Here is a 22265-nt window from a genome sequence, read left to right on the forward strand (position 1 = left end):
TATTTTTGTGGCCTAACTATATTCTTTACAATTAAACCATCCACCAAATGCTATTAGTTTCCCAGTGTTGAACTTGATAATAAAACTCCAATATGCGGGTCGTTTGACACCAAGTCTTTGCCTCCTTTATAAAATAAGAGGTGCTCCAAATTCATGTGGTTTATTGATCAGCAGTACAACAGATATACATCTGCCCTCTGGCTTCTCCTGTCCATCTCAGCAAGCATCTCACACAGGACAGCACTCACCTGGTACATGTGGGCAACATTTGATCCCAGATATTTTGCTCCATAGAGTTTGCCATCAGGCCACTTGACTTGCACGACTTCTCCCTCAGCAGGAGGGCCCAGTTTCACACAATCTCGGCTCTGTGGAAGAAATAGAGACAGGCTTTTCAAGGCAAGTGTCTAAGTGACTGCATTTGGAACTTAGCAAACGATGAACTCCTGGCAATTAAAAGGAGTTATTGTCTCTGTGTTTTATGGATTATGATCTTGCATGGGTGTTCAGGGGAAGAGATATGAGCCAAAGGAGTACTTAAAGATTCAGCCTCCATCATAAAACTGCAAAGGAGCCACCATAAGCCAAGCAGGAAAAGAAGAGCAGCATTTACATTTGCTACTTGACGAAGAATCGTTCAGAGGGTAACTAAAATATGCACGGAAACTCCTTTAGCTGAAGAAGAGACCAGCTCATGATTTACAACACCTGACATTTATACAGTATTTTGCAGTTAACCAAATGCTTTAACATACAATTCATTTGATCCTCAATAATCACTCCACGAAGTAGGCAGAGATTATTAATTATCCCCATTTTACTGACAAGGAAACTGAGCCTCCAAAGGGGCTCCTTTAAGTTGTCAGAATCTCTGGAGGAGTGAAGCTGAATGGGAGAATAGTAAGAGTTGGGACACACAGGTGGAAATGGGGCCAGAGAGGAACAGAGTGAGGTCCAAGCCGGCAAAACAGCAAGGGAAAAGGAAGGCAAGAAGCACCTGCAGCGTGGCAGCCGAGGCTGGGAGGGGAGTGTGCTGTTTAGCAGGCCTCCTCAGAAGATCCTTGGACCTCCCTGGAGAGGCACGCTTCTGCCGGCCGCCTATTAAGTGACCACCCCTCTTCCTTCCACGGGCATCCATGGAGGCACCCATAGCCAGTCTTTCATTTCATGCCTTCTACTCAACAGTGCCTCCTCCTAAGAGCAAAGCCTGTAGTCCATCTTGAAAGGTGCTTTGTTTTTTGGTGGGGAAGGGAGGTAACAGGTCAAATAAAATGTTTTCACAGACATAGTTTGCAAACTCTTAAATTTGTATGTATTGGGTATGACAGAAAAATTTTAATACGAATGAATTAAATACTTGACCTCTTTGGTAAATTTTTTGCACATTTAGCAATTTGTGTTTTGCTAATACCTGTATTTTACTGATGAGGCCAATCTCACTGATCGAAATGCACACTTGACCAATCAAGCTATAAATGCAGACTGGGCATGGTTCTATGATTTAAATGAGAGGCACACACAGGAAATATTTTAGTTGTTTATGACCAGAAATCCACGATCTATTACTTTTCATTATTAATAGAAATTTTGCATTATAAAGGAGTGGCCATTTTATTGTTGGGTTTGGAGTATACATGAGAGGCTCAGCTATTCATTTTTCTCACTGCAGACTCCCTTCCATCTAAAGCTATGGGCAAAGAAAAACTTGTGTGCTCAGAGGCTCTACCAAATTGACAGTCTGCTCTTAGTTAAATAAAAAGTTTCTCCTTGGCCTCTGTAATATTTGACCTCTGGGCATGCAGAATTGAAAGGGTAGGCTGTAGAAATGTATTCCACATATGCCCCTGGGGTTATCATTTCACTTTGCATTTCCCTTCCAAAAATGTACCTGGTACCAAGAACACTGGAGGGTGCAGCTTCTCTATACATACTATTCAGTCTCCTAGGCTGGGAAGCTACATAGGCTCTGGGATAACTGAGCTGAAACCTGGAAGCTTTGGGAATAGGAGTAGGGAGCGGGGGAGGTGGCACAAGAGCGTGTGTCTTCCCGCTCCTAAAGTTTTCTTCCACGCAGAGGAGCTCCACTGGGGTAATGTTCCTGCTTCTTTTCCACTCTCATTCATCCACTCTTCCAAGAGAATAAGCAATGACTTAATTTTGTTGTTGAGTTCTGAAGGAGACGGCATTTTCCAAACTATGCACCACAGGGCTTTGGGCCACCCCAGCAAACACAGGGGCTCGTGGGATATTTTCAGGGGAAACACAGTGACACTCGTCAGACACCAAGTCTTAAGCTGTTTAGACCTAAGTTACTTAATAGATGGAACTGTGTAAAAAAGATGTGCTGAGATACCCAGGGGATGGGAGCCAGTAAAGTTTGGTAACTGTGGCTTTACTCCCCATGTTCCCTTTCCCTTTGGAGCCACCCTGTGGACAGAGAACTCAAGTTCTGCTCTGCCCCTTCCCCAGAGAGGAGCTGGAGGTGTCCTGCACCCCTGTCACTAGGAGGCCTGTCTAATCCTCAGGTCCAGTTTCAGGTACCCTGTTTGCCCACAGATATAATTATACCACACACTACAACATCTGCTTTATTAGTAATGAAGAAGATCTTTTCAGTCTCCAAATCCTGACTCCATTGTCTCTCTATATTGCTTTTCCTCAGGCAAGATAATTCTATTTATTGGGCCCTTCAATCCCAGCCGAAGGAATTCAAGGCCTTGGGGGAACACAGAGGATGCACTCCCTAATTTATTCACCCACCAAATACAACTGCTAAGTAGGAGACTTAGGTTCTTACTTTTAGAGATCTAATCTTTGACAGAGATTTTCTAACATTTAAAATAATTCTTCAAAACAAATCCTGACCTGAAATTTTAAGTACCATATCACCAAAGGTGTGGCAATGGCCATGGAAATGTGGCCTAAGCAAAGTATGAAGATACTTGAGCAATTTATCATAATAATATAGCTTTATTAATAAACTAAACATAAGCAACTTTACCAAGTGAGAAACAACTCTTTTTTTTAAAAAAAAAAGATGTTTGAAAACAAAATGTCTGAGATATGGTTTGATATCTGTCTCACTGTCTATTTGCCCTTTACTCACAAGTCTTAATTAGGCATTGAAAGTACCTGACTTCAGAGCAACTTACAGCTCAGCCTCTACCTAACTTTGCTCTGTATCAGTCACAAAAAAATCACTTCATACCCTTTCATGTCAAAATCCAGGAAGGACATTTCAGTTCGCTTTCTCAATCTGGCTTTCAGAATTCTTTTTTTCTTTATTCATAGTAGAAGAATAAAGAAAAATAACCAACTATATAACAACACAAAATTGTTCTGTGACTTTCCTTTCCTCATCCTCCACCAGGAGGCATCCTTCTTCGCCTTGATGGCTACCTTCTCATTCTCTGCCAGGCCAGTTAGCTGGAAGTGGTTTTATTCTGATTTGCATATAACTTCATTTAGTATTATTCACTATTTACACCCCAGCTACTTTCCAAATGGATTTAGGGCAGCTCATAGTAATACATAAAAAAATGTATTTCTGTAACATCTAGTTCCTCCACAGAGAGATGATTTCAACTCACCAGCTGTCTCAAGATTTTGAGTTTGCCAGAAACTTTCTATGACTACATGGAGTAAAAAGCATTCAAACAGGAATGGAAGTAGAAGCATGTGGGCTGAAGAAAAGAAGCTGAAAGGTTTGATATTGAGGTTTTCCTGGTCCCTCCAAAGCAGGAGTCACAATGATTGTCACAATCATTAATCCAGTATCTATTTACTGACCATCTGGGTGAGACACTGGAGCTGTGAACAATGTCTAGCTCCCCAAGTTAGGGACAAAGGGCATCTTGCCCACACTTGGAGGCCTGTCACACTGAGCCCCGTATCTGCATGGCGTGACCACCTCAGGGTCCTTGAAGGGAAATCCATGTGGAGTGTGAGCTTTGGTTGCCATGATCACTTCAACCAGAAAAGAACTTCTATTTGATTTATGGATTGAGTAAGTTTTACTCACCGAACAAGCTGAATAAGATTTCACGTTTAAAAAAAAAAAAAAGTTTCTCTTAAAAATAAAAAGTCGGAAAAATAGAATCATGAGGGGATTTAGTTTGTGAAAAGCCCCAGTGAATGGTCTGCCCCCTCTCTTAAAGGCCTTCAGCTGGCTCACATCTCCTGGGGCTGTACACAAGGAGCATAGCTCCTTAAAGTGTGGTCCCACCCACTGAGGCACACATTGAAAATGAAGATTCCAGCCTCCCTCCCCCCATAGCTCTATGTGACCCAGGTGACTTTTTTTTAAAGCATTCTAGTATTTGAGGTGTGTTAAAGGATGTAAAATGCTAAAGAGGTCTTTCCTAATGCAGTCCTTAGTGTGTTGCTGGAGCAAGTAAACACCTTTGCTGGAAAATTATATGCATTAAAACCTTGACTAATGCATTTTTCCCAGTTGCTGTCTAGACCCTCAGAAGCAGTTTGGCTTCCCCTGACATAAATAGCTGTTCACCATTTGCTGTACTTCCTCCAGGGATGTGTAAACTCCCCTGAAGCCTGCCAGAGCCCTGTCCACAGGGACACTGGTGTCTGGAGCTGCCGGTAAGCCTGGAGCTGGAGCACCAAATAGATGATGTTAAAGTTAAAGACAGAAATCATCATCACAGTCAAGAGCAGGCTCTGGCTATGATTAAAGGGCTCTGATGAAAGGACCGAGATGGGTCACCCACCCAGGCAAGAGCACAGTGTCCCATCACACTGCTGCCAAAGTCAGGGCTCACTGGCGCTTGCTCCACCAGCTACAGAGACAAGCCCAACCGCCAGTCTGATTATTTGAATTCTGCAGTCACTGCGGGCTTGGAACTCTTACTGGGGCCTCGGCAAGGACCTCTTCAAGAGGCTGTGCTTGAATGTTGCCTGTTTAGCCATGTTCCCGCTGACCCATCCCCACCTCTACTCCTACCAAGACGGAGCAGGCAACCCTGTCTCTCAGTGCTTTCATCAGTTCTCTGACCTCGTTCTTTCGCATTACTGAAGAGTCTGTGGGCTTCCCAATAACTTTCCACTACATTTCTTTAGTGCTTCAATAAGTTACCAATCACTTTTTGTTGCTTACAACCGACAACCCTAAATGATAAGCAACTGCTGGTTTGGGTGATGGCAGATCTCTCCTCTCACAAAGTAGAGATGACACCTTTCATTTAATAGTGGAATATAAAACTGGAGGGCTTCCCAGACCACCCAATCCTAGTTCAAAGTGTTTATGAGGAAAGCCGTCATTCAAAAAGGAAAAGAACATATTCACAATACCACCTTCCTAATCACAAGGCTTGGCCCTAGATCATTTGTGACTGCCCCCAAGTTTTCATTAAACATCACAATCTGAAGATGTACACTCTCTTTAGGGATATCCACAAGAATGTATCCCAGGCCAGAAAGGTAAGTACCAAGTATCTTGATCAATGGTAGGCTCTCAAGGGGACTCTTTTGAAGGGGATGAACCGTATTTGGAAGGAGTAAATCCTGGACTATTTGTTAAATAGAAGTCATACTTAATAACACCCTTCATGTGGAGATAACAAAGATAGAAAACATTTTAATATTATTTAACTTAATAATTCTTTGCTCTGAGCATCTACCATAAATTCAGTAGGGGAAATTACAGAATTTTAAAAGACAGAAAAAACAAAAACAACCCATATTTCCATCACCTAGAAGTAAATGCTGTTACCACCCTGTCAGAATGGCTAAAATCAAAAACACAAGAAACAACAGGTGTTGGCAAGTATGTGGAGAAAAAGGAACCCTTGCACACTGTTGGTACAAACTGGTGCAGCCACTGTGGAAAATAGTCTGGAGGTTCCTCAAAAAGTTAAAAATAGAACTACCGTATGATCCAGTAATCGCATTACTGGGTATTTATCCAAAGAATATGTAAACACTAAATCGAAAGGATATATGTAGCCTGATGTTTATAGCAGCATTCTTTATAATAGCCAAATTATGGAAGCAGCCCAAGTGTCCACTGATTGATGAGTGGATAAAGAGGTAGAATATACATACAATGGAATATTATTCAGCTATAAAAAAGAATGAAATCTTGCCATTTGCAACAACATGGATGGAGCTAGAGAGCATAATGCTAAGAAAAAAAAAAAAAGCCCAGAGAAAGACATTACCATATGATTTCATTCATATGTGGAATTTAAGAAATAAAACAAATAAAGGAAAAAAGATAAACCAAGAAACAGACTCTTAACTGTAGAGCACAAACTGATGGTTACCAGAGGGGAGGTGGGTGGGGGATGCGTGATATAAGTGAAGGGGATTAAGAATATACTTATCACGATAAGTACTTAGTAATGTATAGAATTGAATCACACTATATTGTACACCTGAAACTAATTTAACACCGTATATTAACTATACTGGAATGAAATTTTTTTTTAAAAGTAAATACTGTTACCATTTGGATTTATCTCTATGCTTCTATGTGTTTTTTAAAAAGACCCTCCTATACATACATAATTTTTTTTCATAGCTACAAACTTTATTTTCTTTCACATGGAGAACAACCAAGCTCTCCAAAGAGGCAGACAAGGCCGCCTTTTGTGAAGAGCTCAGTATTGCAGCTCATGCCATGTTCCTTCACTCATTCCACAGCATTTGGAGGGAAGAAGTCTTCCTTTTTGTTGTGGTAAAATAGACACAACATAAATTTTACTATTTTAGTCATTTTTAAGTTCACATTTTGGTGGCTTTCTGTACATTCACAATGTAGTACAACCATCCCCACCCTCCTCTCCAGAAATGTTTCATCATCCCAAACTTCAATATCCATTAAACACTAATTCCCCATTCCCCTCTACCCTCAGCCCCTGGCAACCTCCACTCTACTGTCTGTCTCTATGAACTTGACTATTTCTAAGTACCTCACTGTAAGTGAAATCATACAATATTTGTCCATTTATGTACATTTACAATTTTGTGCCTTGTCATTTAACCCCCAAAATTACATTATGAGTATCTTCTTAGTTATTAATTATCCTTTAAAAACTCCATTTTACTGGCTGAATACATGCAACATTATGGCTATTCCACAATTAATTTAACCACTCTCCCATTGTAAGATATATACAGGTCATTCCAATTTTCTCCTATCATCTATAATGCTATTGTATATTTTTCTCCATGAATCTTTGTCCAAATTACTGACTATATTCTTAGAGTAGAGTTCTGGAACAGGAATAAGTTGGTAAAAAGGTATATAAACTATTTATAAAGTTAATTTCATTAAGCTTTGAAAAATTCAACATCAGACTCATTTCTCTAGTGCAATAAATCTTAACCACCACAGAAAATTCTGATTCAGTCAATCTAAGGTACAGTTCAAGCTAAATGAACTCCCAAACAATCTGATGCTTGGCCAGGTTGATGATCCCTGCTCGAGATTATCTCCAAAATACACTATACCTTCTATGTATAAAGAAAAAACTAATTCCAAGCTGCTTCCTTTGCGTGTAGTTTTCTACAGTGAGAGACATCTAACATACCTGAAAGAAAACTTGGAACACTCCTGCACTGAGGTATCTTATCTGTGTTCTGTCCTAGTTATAAAACACTGTCACTGCAGCCTGTGGGATAATGGATTCAAGCCAACCTACTTCCACACTGACACTCATCATTCTGGGAAAACTCCAATTCTGATGTCCAGCTTTCCTTTTTAATAGTTTTTTCTTTTGTAAGGGAAACACATACAAACACCCTTTCTCCATCCCCAGGATGCTCTGGTTGTCTCTGTTAAGCTGGAGCAATGCCTCATTATTCCCTCAAACAGCTAGACTCTTTCCCAGCAGGCACACTTTGCCGATGCCCTGACACTTAACCACACCTGTCTTCTGAAACATAGTGCCCTCTCCACAGAGAGGAAAAAAAAAAAAACAACACTGACACATACGTGGGGAATTCCTGAGGGCCAAGTTTAGCACACACTTTCCCTTTTGCCAAAAGCCAAGAGTGGATACCATGCCTGGTAAAAATATTGAGGTGCCAGAGACGGACGCTGTTTTATGTTTCTGAATGTTACCACAGCATTAAGCCTCAAATGATATATTTCTAAAAGAAGTCACCCTATTAGAAATAGGTGAGATTCTGGCAAGCAGAGGCTTTAAAAGGCACAGAAAATACAAAGTTAGGCATTTTGTTTTGTAAATTATCTTTTTAGTTCTTTTAAGTGATACAACATAAGGAAAGTCATTAACTAGAACCAGGGGTGACACTGGGGAGCTGACCTAACAGCAAGGGCATATGAGAGAGGGACACGGAGACAGTTAATGGTGGTGGCTCTGAAATGCGCACAAGGGGTTCTCAGCATTCTTGGGACTGGAGAGGATTAAGGGAACTGAAAGGCTCATTCACCACTACCCACCTTTGAGAGAGCCCCCCGCCCCAGCCTTTCCTCCCTCCCTCTGGCATATACTCTCCTCCTGAGCTCAGCACTGGGAAGACAGAGACAAGAGGAGTCCTTTTGAAGTCCTTTCTCTCAAGGAATTCAAGTCCAGTTTGGGACTCAAATATTTCCATGAATATCTACAATACGAGGTGCGATATATAATAATAGGTAAGTGGCTGGGCGGTGGGGACAGAGTCCATGACTCACCCTCCGATGACATCATCTGTATCAAGGACTTTCTCCTAGCAATTAACCAAAATTCCTCATGTCTTCCCCTCAAAGTTCAATTGCCCTCCACATAAACTGAATTAACTACAGAGCCCCGATTCAGGACTCTCCTGCACTCACTTGGCTAGGTAAATGTAAACACTTTGTAAGCTGTGGTGAGAGCAGCTATGTAGTCCTTAAAGACAGAGGTCAGAGGGAGAAGCAAGCTGGTAGCTCCAGCAGCGCTTTGTGGGGATCACTGCTGGATGCTTTGGCACTAGCAGCTGATTTTATTGGGGCACCCACAGTTGGTCATGCGATCCCATTGAATATGTTGAGTGGTGTGGTCAAGTCAGGAGGACAGAGCTGTAGCCCTGACCCCTTTCTCTACCTATCAAGATTGTTCTGGAATGATGTCACCAATGATTGCAGGGCCAATGCCCCATCACACCAGGAACCAAAACAGGAAATCTTTCATGTTCATCTTCTAAAAGCCCCAGATACACAAAATACTTGGAAAACGGAATTTGTATGTTTAAAGCTTTTTGGTACTTCTTCTTAGATCTTCTTTCAATAACCTCTCCTTTTATAAAGTTTTGGAGGATATATCATTTGTAAGTGTTACTGGGAATCTTATGCTTAGGGACCTCTAACCAATGGGCTAACTGAAAATTACTGGCCACCACCACGAACAGTAACAACCAGAAACACAGTCACATCACTACTTGAGTGTTTATTATGTGTTGGACACCATACTAACTGCTTTATACATTACATTTCAATAATTTCAACAATAATCCTGGTATTTAGTATTATTTCCATTTTAGGGTTAAGGTAACTGGTGTCAACTCCCTTGTCTGTTACACATCAAGTTCTTGCCACCTTGGAGAAACAGCCAACACCATTTATAAGGACTTTCTCTGGACTGGCTGCATCTTCCTCCTGTTTTTCCTGCAGACACTAAGGCATAAAGCACCCCAGGACTGTAACTCTTCATACTCAAATAAGGGAGAAAAAATTACCATCTATAGATCAGATCTCTTCCCCTTTTTTATAGTTGTTGGCAAAGGCTAACATGCATGAGGGGAACAAAATATTTTATTATGTCAATAAAAATTTATGTCACAAAACAGAAAGACAGTCTTGAGGTGAACTTCTCGGTCATGGTTTCTAAAAATAAATATCAGTTCCAAAAGCTGAAAAAAGATGAGGAAAGGAAAGATAGGGGTAAGCATTATGGGACGAGAAGGCTTTCCTGTGCTCACATGCCGTAATAGGGGCTTTGCAGTCAGAAGAGCAGCACCTCGTGGCGCCGGCCTCTGCAGATTCTCATTCTGCTCCACAGCTTGCGTTCTACTTGCCAGAGCAGGTGGCTCAGGGCCTGCTGCGTTGATGTGGCACAGAGCGCGCCTTCCAAGGCCTGGGGTCAAAGAAGTGACTGGACCCACGCTACTCTTGAGGCACTGGTTTCCTCATCAATCAAATGCATAGAATAACACGACCTTAAAGGACTGTTGGGAGAATTAGAGCTCAAATATATTTAAAAGGAGAGGAGAAGAGAACAGAAAAGCACAGCACGGTGACTGGCAGCTGGTGAGTTTGAAGTGAACTGTGACTGGATTTAATTCATATCAACAAGGAACATCTGGAGGATGATAGCAAGGGGACAGAAAACCTTCGGAGCAGATGATCCTTGAGATTTAAAATTGTGACGACAGGATGCACTGAGAAGCCAAGAACCTACTACAAAAGATGACCAGACAAGGTTATCCTAGCTGAAATCCAAAACAACCCAGGGTCAGTAAGCAGGTGTCATCTCCCATCTAGGTAAAGAAGCACAATTATGTGCCCCAGGTAACACGGCCAATAAGTGGACAAGTAGGGCAGTCATTCACTCAACACCTAATCTTCAAGCATTTCTTGTATTCTCAGAACACTGGGATTAGTATTGAGAAAAACAGATGTGACTATCTACTTCACACAACTCCTTAGTGGGAAATACAGACATTAAAATAAAAAATAAAAATAAAAAAGATAAGTGTAAGAACTCCTCTGTCATAGAATTACAGTGCAAAGTACTTTAACAGAATGATTATTAGCACACTACATGGTTATCATATTCCAGGGAGCTTCAAGATGCCTCAAGAGATGGGAGAACTAAAATGAAAATTTGACACAAGAATCTGAAAGGATCCAGATAGAGAAATCCAGGGAAAATGAGTCACAATATAAGGAGTTCTTAGAATGGTTCAGATTTTTTTTAAAAATAACTTTTTTATTATAAAAATAAAACATGCTCATATGCAAACTATAAGAAGATGATAAAATTGAAAATCATAATCACCTATGATTACATTCTCCAGAGATAATCAGTAACATTTCAACGCATTTCCTTTGAGGATTTTTCCTTTGCACATTTGTATTTTTGTATCTAATTGGGATCATACTGTATATACTGATTTTTCTGTTTATTATATTGTGCCATTAAATATCCTTTGAAAACATGATTTTCAATAGCTGCATAAATAATTCACTTAATCTTCCTCCTAGCTGCATTGGTAAGTGTTCAATGGCTAGATGAAAAGAACAAGGAGTTGTCATGCTTGCATGGTCAGATTGGGTTTAAGGCACAGTGTTCTCACATCTGAGAGCAACATTTTGAGTGGGACACTGTCCAAAAAATTTCATCCTGAGGGGGTGTCCTGGAGGAAGAGCACTCTGAAAACCACTTTCTCATTAGATCATTCATTCCTTCCCACAACAAATACATATTAAGTGGTGAGGCAGGAGGACAATTTTCTTTGGATTTGGGAAGACTCAAGAGGAACCTGATAGCTCTCCACAAACATGTGAAGAGCTGTGAGTAGAGAATGGGCTTATTCAGTTTTGTTCTAGAGGTCAAGAACAAGACTGGTTCTTGGGGTGATTCAAAGGCAGCATCCAGGCTCCACGCAAAGAAGCCAGTGCTTCCTACTAATTACAGCAACAAATTGGTAGTGAGCTCCCTGTCACTTGTAGTGTTCAACAATGAACTTGAGGATCCCTCACCATGGCTATGGTAAAGGAGACTTCCTGCAGAGGGTGGGAATTTGAGGGAGTCACAGAGGAAAGTCAGGGGGAAGGAATGGGTAGTTTAAAGACTATGGTGGGAGGGGACTTACCCCTTAGCCTATCTTCTTTATGTAGCAGCCCTGAACTGCGCCAGTGGTTATCAGAGCTTTTAGATAAGAGACCCCCCCTGGCTAAGATTCTCTCATTGAGTGCCCTGTCCAATCCTCACTGAATTTACAGTGGATTAGGATTATGGTTCCTAAATTTCTCAAACTCTTGTCAAGTGCCGGTCCTCCCTCACCAAAGTATTGGGAATGGAGTATGCAAAGAATGGGAAGAAGAACCAGGCACAGATGGACAGTTATTTTCTCCCTTAATCTAACTGCAGTCACCAGGTGGCTATGCTCCTTCAGCTCTTTATAACATCGGCCTCTTCCATGGCCAAAGAAAGTGAGCATCTTTCTGGATCAACACCCCAAGGAAACCTATTCATACAGCCAACCTCGTTCTCTGAGGGGCACACAGAGAACCTAATCAACTGGTTAACTCGGCAGTGGGTGAAGCAAAAAGCCTAGAAACAATGAAAGAGACAGGTGTGTGGAAAGCCTACTGCTGTGGAAAAGGCTTTTACAAAGCTTTTGTGGTAAAATGTACAACTGCAAAAAGACATCATGGTGTGTAAAAATATGACAAGGATTAATTACTCCTGGGCTGAGACCTAAGAATAGCTTGGTCCTCTAGTCTCTAAATGATATTGCAGCTTACAAATGTCATGCCACGTTGCAGTGTGCAGCTATGTGCACAAATCAACAGCCACTTTCCAGCTCTCGGACTCACCCAAGCTGGCCCAGCATGTACTCCTTCACACTGACCAGCCAGGTGGTCATCAAGGCCTGGAATCGGGAACGGGGAATGTGTGTGTGCAAAGAGTGGACATCTAGGCCAGGGGCACATTTTGATACTTCTAGTCAGAAATGAGTCAGGACAACCCATTGCTTTCTCCCCTGCCAGAGTCAGAAGAGGCCTAAGAGATCCCCTGAGGACAATGTCCCCATTTTAAAGAGAAGGACGGAACAATGAAATGACTTGCATAGAGTTGCAATTCACCAAGAGATGGCTATCATTTAATTTAATTTTGCATTTTACAGCCTAGCAGTGCAAGATTTTGAGCAAATGAGTAACATCTGGAGAGGACGCCACATACAGGTTTAAATAGGAGAAATAGGAAGGGGTGAAGACAAATGAAAGGATTTGTGAGAATAGGATTTGTCAAAAAAAAATGTCAGCCCATATTATATTAAATTCAGAAGCAGACAAGTCCTGAAGCATATGCATATACAAATGAAGTAATCCAGAATGTCCTCAAAGTTGCAAATGTGCCTGAGCATAGCAATAAAATGTGAGCAACCCCATTCTATAAATACTTCCCATGTAAGCCCCTTCTTCTATGTTAGTTTCACATGTCCTTCTTTTCAGATTTAATGCAAATGCATAAACTTAAACAATCATGTTCATAACAGACTGTCTTATGAAGAACAGGACATGTGTAATTACTACCAACCTATTTCTGCAGAGACTAGTCTGTCACAAATGGTAGACAGATAAATAAGATGGTTGAGGAGAGGATAATGAATCAATCTGTTTACTCAACACTCTTATCCTTAAAGGGAAGTCAGAAATTTCAGAAACTCCCCAAATGATTCTTGTGTTGTCAAAAAGACTGTCAAATCAAAATAATCTTAATGTGAAATTAGGGAGAATTTTGCTGTTTTTACATTCCCAGACAAGAATGAAAATGATATATAGATAACACACTATTGTCAGATTTATCCAAACAAGAGCTTTTAATCCAAAGACTTAAAAATACATTAGAGAAGGGCAGTGAATTTAGCTTTACTGATCACACTGAAGCCTGGAATGCTTGGTTCAGCATTACATTGAGGATTCTGTTGTGCCCTTTTTCTGATAGTTAACAAACCTTTGAAATGGGAACCTCTTTGTTCTTTTCATGCTGGTTATTGATCTTTATTTGAAGCTTGATTCTTGCTAACATCTGACTTGCTTAATGAAGACTGAGTAGTCAGTCAATTAATATTTTAATTATGATAGGTCTTTTTAAAATCTCCCCCCAAAAAACACATGAAGTTTTGTTAGCACCCTCCTTACTTTCCCTGAAACATATACCCACAGTTTTGATTTGATGTAGGTTTGCAAGTACTGGCAACTGTGAACCAAAAACATGCTGAAGGAAGGAGGATTACAGGGTATATGGGCATCTAAAGAGGGGGTCAGTGGATGTGATGCTGGCACCAGAACAGCTGAGCCTGGCTTTTATAGGTTAAACTAAGAGGGGGTAGGTGTGGGTAAAACCCCAGAAATGATACTGTGAGAGAGTAAATATGGAAGCAGAGGTAGAGAAAAGGGGATGGCTTTCCAGGAAATGGTTTTAACATCCATCACTTACAACCAATTAGCAATAATATTAATAGTACACGAGATGCCAATTCCTGGCTTTAGCAAGTCAATATTATACCTAGTACACTCAAACAAACAAAAATCTGCATGCACATACACAGTCATAAAGCTTGTATATGCATTTTAAAACTCCTGGAAGAATATACAAAGCAGGAAGTGGGGCTGTACCCAGATGTGGGGTGCTGCAGGGACTTGTACTTTTCTTTTCATATTCTTCTGTATTTCTTGAACTTTAGCCAGCCATGGGTACATTATACAAAACACTGTGCATATGTGATTGTTAAATATTAAAAATTAGCTAATTCTTATTATTGCCAACCAAACACATTTTGTCTACTAATGTAAATCACTGATCCTTTCCCTTTAAAACAAGGTAAATGAATCTCCAAAACGAGGGATGTTCAAGATTCTGGAAGGCCATGCAGTCCATCTTCTTCAGAAAATGAGAGCTCTTCCCAGGGCACACAGCAGATACATCATCCTTATACTGGTTCATAATGCGGGAGCCCTGGGGAAAAGAGGCACAGCCACTGAAGGCCAAAGGGACCTAAAAGTTCCAGAGTGGGTGAGGGAGCACCCAGGCTACATGCACACAAAACAGGGGCTGGAGGAAGCAGAATCAGGTAAATGAGTGCTAAAGAGAGCTATGGATTAAGAGAAGTTAGGATGAGCTGTACAGTGAGGCCAAAGTCTATGTATATGCAGTTATGCTCAATTTAAATGTTTGTGTGTCAAGATGGAAGCCCCATAAAGGGTAAATACGGCTCATCAATTTTGGTGGCCATATTGTCATGTTGAAGAATTACTTGGGCAAACATTCACTGTTTTATCAAATGGGTGAGAGAGAGGTAATTGTGTGTGTGTGTGTGTGTGTGTGTTACAATATGTTCATTCAGAGATGAAAATGGAAGTGCCCGACCATGCCATTTCTAAAATATGGAACGTCTGTTCTCACACTGTGGCATGGGGCCTTTTCACTCAGCATCCCTTCAACTCTGGAGCAAACAAAAACAAAAACAAAAACAAAAACAAAAAACCGAAACCTAGGCTTTGCAAACCTGGGGTCTTGTGATGGCCCTAAATGCAGTAACTGTTCGAGATGGGAAAAGCAAGGAAGAAGGAAACAAACTCCAATATGGCCAAGTCTGAACTCATAATCTTGGCCCTAAAACTTGGGCTTCTTCTAACATTCCTTCATTGACAGATGTGACCTTCCATTTGGCTAAGCAAGCCAGAACCCTGGGGATCACCTTTGACTCCTTCTTCTTCCTCAGCCCCAGTATCAGGTTACCTTTGAGTCCTTTTCCGATTCTTCCACTGCTCCTCACTTTGTCCAAGCTACATCATTTCTCCCATGATCCACTGAAATGCTCTCCTAACTGGCCTCCCAGCATCTACTATGGCCCACTCTCCAATTCATCTTCTCCACTCGAGCCAAAGAAAATACTTCATAACAAATTTCTTCATGTTGAATTCTGCTCAAGGGTGAGCTTCTCCCCGCTCTTTAAGAATAAAGACCCAACCGTATAACATACTGTTCAAAACCTAACCTAGTCTGGCCCTTTCTTCCTTCTCTGGGCTCATCACTTACCTCTTTCAGCAACCTGAGCAGGCCATCCTCCTTCCTGCAACAGCTCTTTTGCATGCTTTGTTTGGGATACTCTACCTCTGTCCTTTGTCTACTTAATGATCGCTCATCTATATAAGGCATTTTTGGTTACACGTCCATGGCTTATCTCAATTTTAAGTACATTTTTATTAGTGTGACTGTTGTATATTACTCTTTCCCTCTAGATGGTAAAATTGATAGGAGCAAAAACCATTTCAATTTTATTTCTTACCATCATCATGTTTCCTGGGCCTAGCACAATGCCTGGCCCGTAACAGGAGCTGACTATAAACACATTTTTATGGTAAGGCTACCACTTACTGAAGAGTAAGATATCCCTTGACTAGGGAATCCATAATGTACCATATGCAGGTATCCAGATGCAGCTAATCAAAGGCCTGGCCCTGCAGGAATAATTTCTCCTCTACAAGAAGAAGAGCCTCCTGGGGGAGCATCAGCCTTCCACATCCATATAAGCCCCTCACGCCTGGAAAAGAAAAAGGACTTGAGCACCAACACAACTGTTTCCCCATCCTCATTAAACTTCTCCTGGCAGGAACCCACTTGTAGACAGTGGTTATTTGCCCTTTCAGCTTCATACAAAGACAAAAGCAAAGCATAACACAAAACAAAATTCTATAGAAGCATAACTAATGACATGGGATAGAGATTCAGTATAAATTTAAAAAAGGGGGGGTTACTAGTATTGAAATAAATTTTAAAATTAAATGAAATATTAAATTTCATACACAAATCATTTAAAAATTCCTTGCCCAGGAAGGGAATAAAGTACCTAGTAAGAAGAGGAAGCCAAGTTATAAAGCCTACTAAAGCCTACTATTAGCACCCTTGTATAAGGCTTGTTGCATGATGAGATAATCTCCACAGGGTATGTCTTATCTCATTACAGAATCTCACTTACTGTCAATGGTGCTCACGTTTATCTTCTCTCAACTGCTCTCTTACAGTCCCTATTTCAACAGGGCTGCAGATATTGGCTGAGGAAAATGCCACCACCACAGCCTGACTTGTTTTGTGCTAGTCACTACCTTTATGGTATAAATCAAGTAAACTGCTTTAGAAGATTAAATCTTACCTTTTACTCCCCACCAAAAAGAGGGTATCACAGACAAAGGACTCATTAGGTCAGATTATTCTTAATTAAAGGCTAAAAACAGTAAATATAAGCATGTTTTAAAAACAGTAGCCTATAAATATATCATTATAACTATCCTACTGGAAATATGCATAATTACAACCCTCCTCCCCTTTAACTGAGTTGTTAGCCATCAATTTGCAGAAGGTATCTTTTTCAGGCACCAATCACATCAGCATTAATTACTTTTGGAAAACCCTGCTTGCATCTGAAAAACCATGTATAAAACATTATTCAACACATTATGCTATTATAACATTTTGAAGAAGCGAAACATTCTTTATGTTTAATGGTACCGAATAAAACATCTAAACCACAGAAGACTTGCAAACATAATATTCTCTATCTTACAGAAGCCAAGAAATCAGATGGTGCAAGGCAGCTGATCTGCAGAAACACATGCAACCAACAAGTATTATAGCAGGTCACCGCTTCCAAGATTTCCACTCGCTTCTCAGTGGAGAACATTCTCTGAGGGAAAGATTAGAAACTGAAGGAAAAACACACTCTATTCTCTCTCCTTACATCATTCTTCCTCTCCCTCAAAATATCATTTGCTTAGTAAAATAGAAGGCAAGAATTATTACTCGTTCTCTATCACCCATGAAATTTGGCTAACCTCTTTCAACTAAGGTATGAAAAGGAAATAATAAAATGGGGCAGTGTCAGTTCATTAATAAATAGATAGTATTGACTTCTGGATAAGTATTGACTTATTATCAAACAATAATCTAAGTTTACTCTATTACCAAAATGATTTAAATCCCATGGTCAAATAGGAACATAAACTCTGGTGATTTATGAGCTCAATATCTTCTGGGATGTGACACCAGTTTATGTGCTAAATCCCAATGTGTTAGCACCTGGGGTTGGCTAAAGGTGAAAGATGTAAAGGGGCTTGTACACAGGAATCTCCCTATTGACTGTTTGCCTCAGGAAGCTCTCACTGTTCGCTATATATTTCAGAAACTGCAGAACGTTGTGCTTGCAAACTGGGCTACAGGAAGGGTCAGTTCCAGAAAATTTAAGGCATCTATGAAACATACATGATCATACCACACTCAGGGTCAGTATCAAGGTTTGAGGTCAAAATGAAGTTTGAGCAAGAAAAGATTTTAAATAAGTTTGAAACCTCGCATCATAAACAGCTAGTGTGCCATTTTTATTTAAAGGGGAACAGAGGGTCAATAATGAACAGTGACATTCTGATACTATGATGGGAAGCAACAGTGACAACTGGCCACATATTTATTAAAAGAAATGAAGAATTTTCATTATGTTTATATTTTCTATTAAATGGAAGTTGATTCAGCCCTACTCTAAGATTTAGAAATGATGTCACTAATATTCACAGTTTGGAGCTGAATATTCATGGGGGAGCCTGTTAAGACCACTAGAGACATTTCCCAATAGCCCTGCTCTCTGGTAGACATAGGTAACAGCAGCTACGTTCACACCATGGGTCTCTCAGCCCTCTTTTCACAGCACCTACAATTTCCTACATCTGAACCAGTGGTTTCAAATTTTTTTCAGGGCTAGAGAATTCCTTCTTCAAAGAAATCATATATGGAAGCTCAAAAACTACAGGCTTGGGTTTTTGCAGGGACTACTGCTGGAGCACAGCCCTGCTCTAGGGACTGAATATTCTTTACCTGGAAAGGATATGAAAGTTACAATATAAAAGTTGATTCAAATTTAAAAACAATTCTTAACACTGACTATGGATTTTTAAATAACATACTAATTGTCTAAGGTATGACTTAGAATAATAAATTAACACATAAAAATTAACTCAAAATGGATCATAGCTCTAAATGTAAAAGCTAAAATTATAAAATTTCTAGAAGAGAACCTAAGAGAAAATCTTTGTGACCTCAAGTTAGCCAAAGATGTCTTAGGACATGACACCAAAGCACAATCCATAAAGAACAAATTGATGTTAGATTGGGTTTTATCAAAATTTAAAACTTTTGAGGGGGAAGAACAAGATAGCAGAGAAGTCGGAGACCTGGATTTCGTCTGGTCCCAGGAATTCAGCTGGATAGGGATCAAACCATTCTGAACACCTACAAACTCAACAGGAGATTGAAGAAAAGAATAGCAACAACTCTCTGAACAGAAAATCAACCACTTTCTGGAAGGTAGGACGTGCAGAGAAGTGAATCCGAGGCGATATTTGAGAGAATAGACGGCGGGGGAGGGGGCCTCCGTCAGCCACTTCTGACAAGTGATAGAGCTGTGGAGCACAAAATCTGAACTTTTAGAAGTCGGTTCCGCTGAGGGACGTCGCTCCAGTGGCTAAGCGGGTGGTGGAACCCTCACGGGACAGTGTGGTCTCAGGACCCTAGGGGTCACGGAAAGACCGGGGGTGCCTGAGTGTGGCAGAGCTCCCAGGTATCGGAGCCAGGAAGCTGGCTGCAGAGACGGAGCCGAGGAGCGGGCTCTCAGTTCGGGGCTGCCATAAACCGTGATCCGGGTCACAGTCAGGCCACTGCTCCTCCAGCAGGGACCCAACAAGTGGCAGATCCGGGGAGTCTCCCCTTCCTCCCCCGGGAGGAGGGGCGCGGGAGCGCACCGCAGGGATCTGCTGGGTTTCGAGACTCCACATGGGGTCGTGTGCCAGAGATAGAAACGCTCGGTCACAGGCCAGGTGAGCTTGGAGTACGGCCGGAGACCAGGGAGACAGGAGTGACTGACTGCTTTTCTTGGGGGCTCACTGAGGAGTGGGGCCCCGAGTTCTCGCTTCCTCTGGGGCAGAGATTAGGAGGCCACCATTTTCACTCTCATCCTCCAAAGCTGTATGGAAAGCTTGCAGGGAACAAAAGCTCCCGAGAGCAAACCTGAGCAGGTTACTTAGCCTGGACCCGGCAAGGGCGGGGCAATTCCGCCTCCAGCAAAGATGTTTGGGAACGACGGCAACAGGCCCCTCCCCCAGAAGATCAGCGAGAACAGCCAGCCAAGATCAAGTTTACCGATCAATGAGAATGGCAGAACTCCAGTGCTAGGGGAATACTACACATAGAATTCATGGCTTTTTTCCCATGATTCTTTAATCTTTCAAAGTTAAATTTTTTTTAACTGTCTTTCCTTTTTTTGAATTTTTCTTTTTCCCTTTTCAACCAACATCTTATCAATCCCTTTTTTAAAAAATCTTTTTTATTTTTCATTTTAGAGTCATATTCTATCCCTTCACAGTAGTTACCATTTTTTTTGGTATATATATATAAGTTGTTCTCTCTTTAAAATTTTGGCATACAGTTTCTTCTAACAGATCAAAATATACCCTAAATCTCTAGTGTATGGCTTTGTTCTAGTCTCCTGCCTGATCACATTCTCTAACTTTTTTTTTCTTAAATCCTCTTCTTTCTTTTTTCAATCAATTTCTTATCTTATCAATTCCTTTTATAAAATATTTTATAATTTTCATCTTTACAGTCATATTCCATCCCTTCATCGTATTAACCCTTATTTTTGTACACATGTAAGTTTTTCTTTCTTTAAAATTTTGGGAGGCACTTTCTTCTAACAGACCAAAATACGCCCAAAATAAGTGTGTGGCACTGATCTATGCACCAGCCTGATCATATTTGATCATATTCTGTTTTTTTGTTTTGTTTTGTTTTTGTTTGTTTGTTTTTATCTTTTTTTTTTCTTTTTTCTTTCTTTCCCTTTCTTTTCCCCCAGTTTCAGGTCTTTTCTGATTTGCTTAGTGTATATTTTCTGGGGACGTTGTTACCCTGCTAGCATTTTGTTCTCTCATTCACCTATTCTCCTCTGGACAAAATGACAAGATGGAAAAAATCACCACAAAAAAAAGAACAAGAGGCAGTACCGACTGTCAGGGACCTAATCAATACGGACATTAGTACGATCTTGGAACTAGAGTTCAGAATGATGATTTTAAAGATACTAGCTAGGCTTGAAAAAAGCATAGAAGTTATTAGAGAAACCCTTTCTGGAGAAATAAAAGAACTAAAATCTAGCCAAGTCGAAATCAAAAAGGCTATTAATGAGGCGCAATCAAAAATGGGGGCTCTAACTGCTAGGATAAATGAGGCAGAAGAAAGAATCAGTGAGATAGAAGACCAAATGATGGAAAATAAAGAAGTGAGAAAAAGAGAGATAAACAACTACTGGATCACGAGGGCAGAATTCGAGGGATAAGCGATACCATAAGACGAAACAACATTAGAATAATTGGGATCCCAGAAGAAGAAGAAAGAGAGAGAGGGGCAGAAGGTATACTGGAGCAAATTATAGCGGAGAACTTCCCTAATTTGGGGAAGGAAACAGGCATCAAAATCCAGGAGGCACAGAGAACCCCTCTCAAAATCAATAAAAATAGGTCAACACCCCGACATCTAATAGTAAAACTCACGAGTCGCAGAGACAAAGAGAAAAATCCTGAAAACAGCTCAGGAGAAGAGATATGTAACCTACAATGGTAGAAACATTAGATTGGCAACAGACCTATCCACAGAGACATGGCAGGCCAGAAAGGACTGGCATGATATAGTCAGAACACTAAATGAGAAAAATAGGCAGCCAAGAATACTATATCCAGCTGGGCTGTCATTGAAAATAGAAGGAGAGATAAAAATCTTCCAGGACAAACAAAAACTAAAGGAATTTGCAAACACGAAACCAGCCCTACAAGAAATATTGAAAGGGGTCCTCTAAGCAAGGAGAGAGCCTTAAAAGTAACATAGACCAGAAAGGAACACAGACAATATACAGTAACAGTCACCTTACAGACAATACAACGGCACTAAGTTCCTATCTTTCAATAGTTACCCTGAATGTAAATGGGCTAAATGCCCCAATCAAAAGACACAGGCTATCAGATTGGATAAAAAAACAAGACCCATCGATCTGCTGTCTGCAAGAGACTCATTTTAGACCCAAAGAAACCCCCAGATTGAAAGTGAGGGAGTGGAAAACCATTTACCATGCTAATGGACACCAAAAGAAAGCTGGGGTGGCAGTCCTTACATCAGACAAATTAGTTTTTTTTTTTTTTAATTTTTTTATTGTTATGTTAATCCCCATACATTACATCATTAGTTTTAGATATAGTGTTCCATGATTCATTGTTTGTGCATAACACCCAGTGCTCCATGCAGAACGTGCCCTCCTCAATACCCATCACCAGGCTAACCCATCCTCCCACCCCCCTCCCCTATAGAACCCTCAGTTTGTTTTTCAGAGTCCATCGTCTCTCATGGTTCTTCTCCCCCTCCGATTTCCCCCCCTTCATTCTTCCCCTCCTGCTACATTCTTCTTCTTCTTTTTTTTCTTTCTTAACATATATTGCATTA

At 40.7% G+C, this 22265-nt stretch overlaps 1 protein-coding gene across 11 annotated transcripts in view; it reads right to left on the reverse strand.

Moving 5' to 3' along the window:
- Nucleotides 1-22265, reverse strand: part of KDM4C (lysine demethylase 4C) — a 478025-nt gene that overhangs the window by 11791 nt on the left and 443969 nt on the right. For all 11 annotated transcript variants that reach the window (XM_032392299.1, XM_032392301.1, XM_032392300.1 and 8 more), the window contains one exon: nt 249-368. In XM_032392299.1, the coding sequence (XP_032248190.1) occupies nt 249-368 (120 nt within the window). The remainder of the gene's footprint in view (nt 1-248; nt 369-22265) is intronic.

This window comes from Phoca vitulina, unplaced genomic scaffold, assembly GCF_004348235.1.
Source record: "Phoca vitulina isolate PV1807 unplaced genomic scaffold, GSC_HSeal_1.0 scaffold67, whole genome shotgun sequence".
Classification (NCBI taxonomy): domain Eukaryota; kingdom Metazoa; phylum Chordata; class Mammalia; order Carnivora; family Phocidae; genus Phoca; species Phoca vitulina.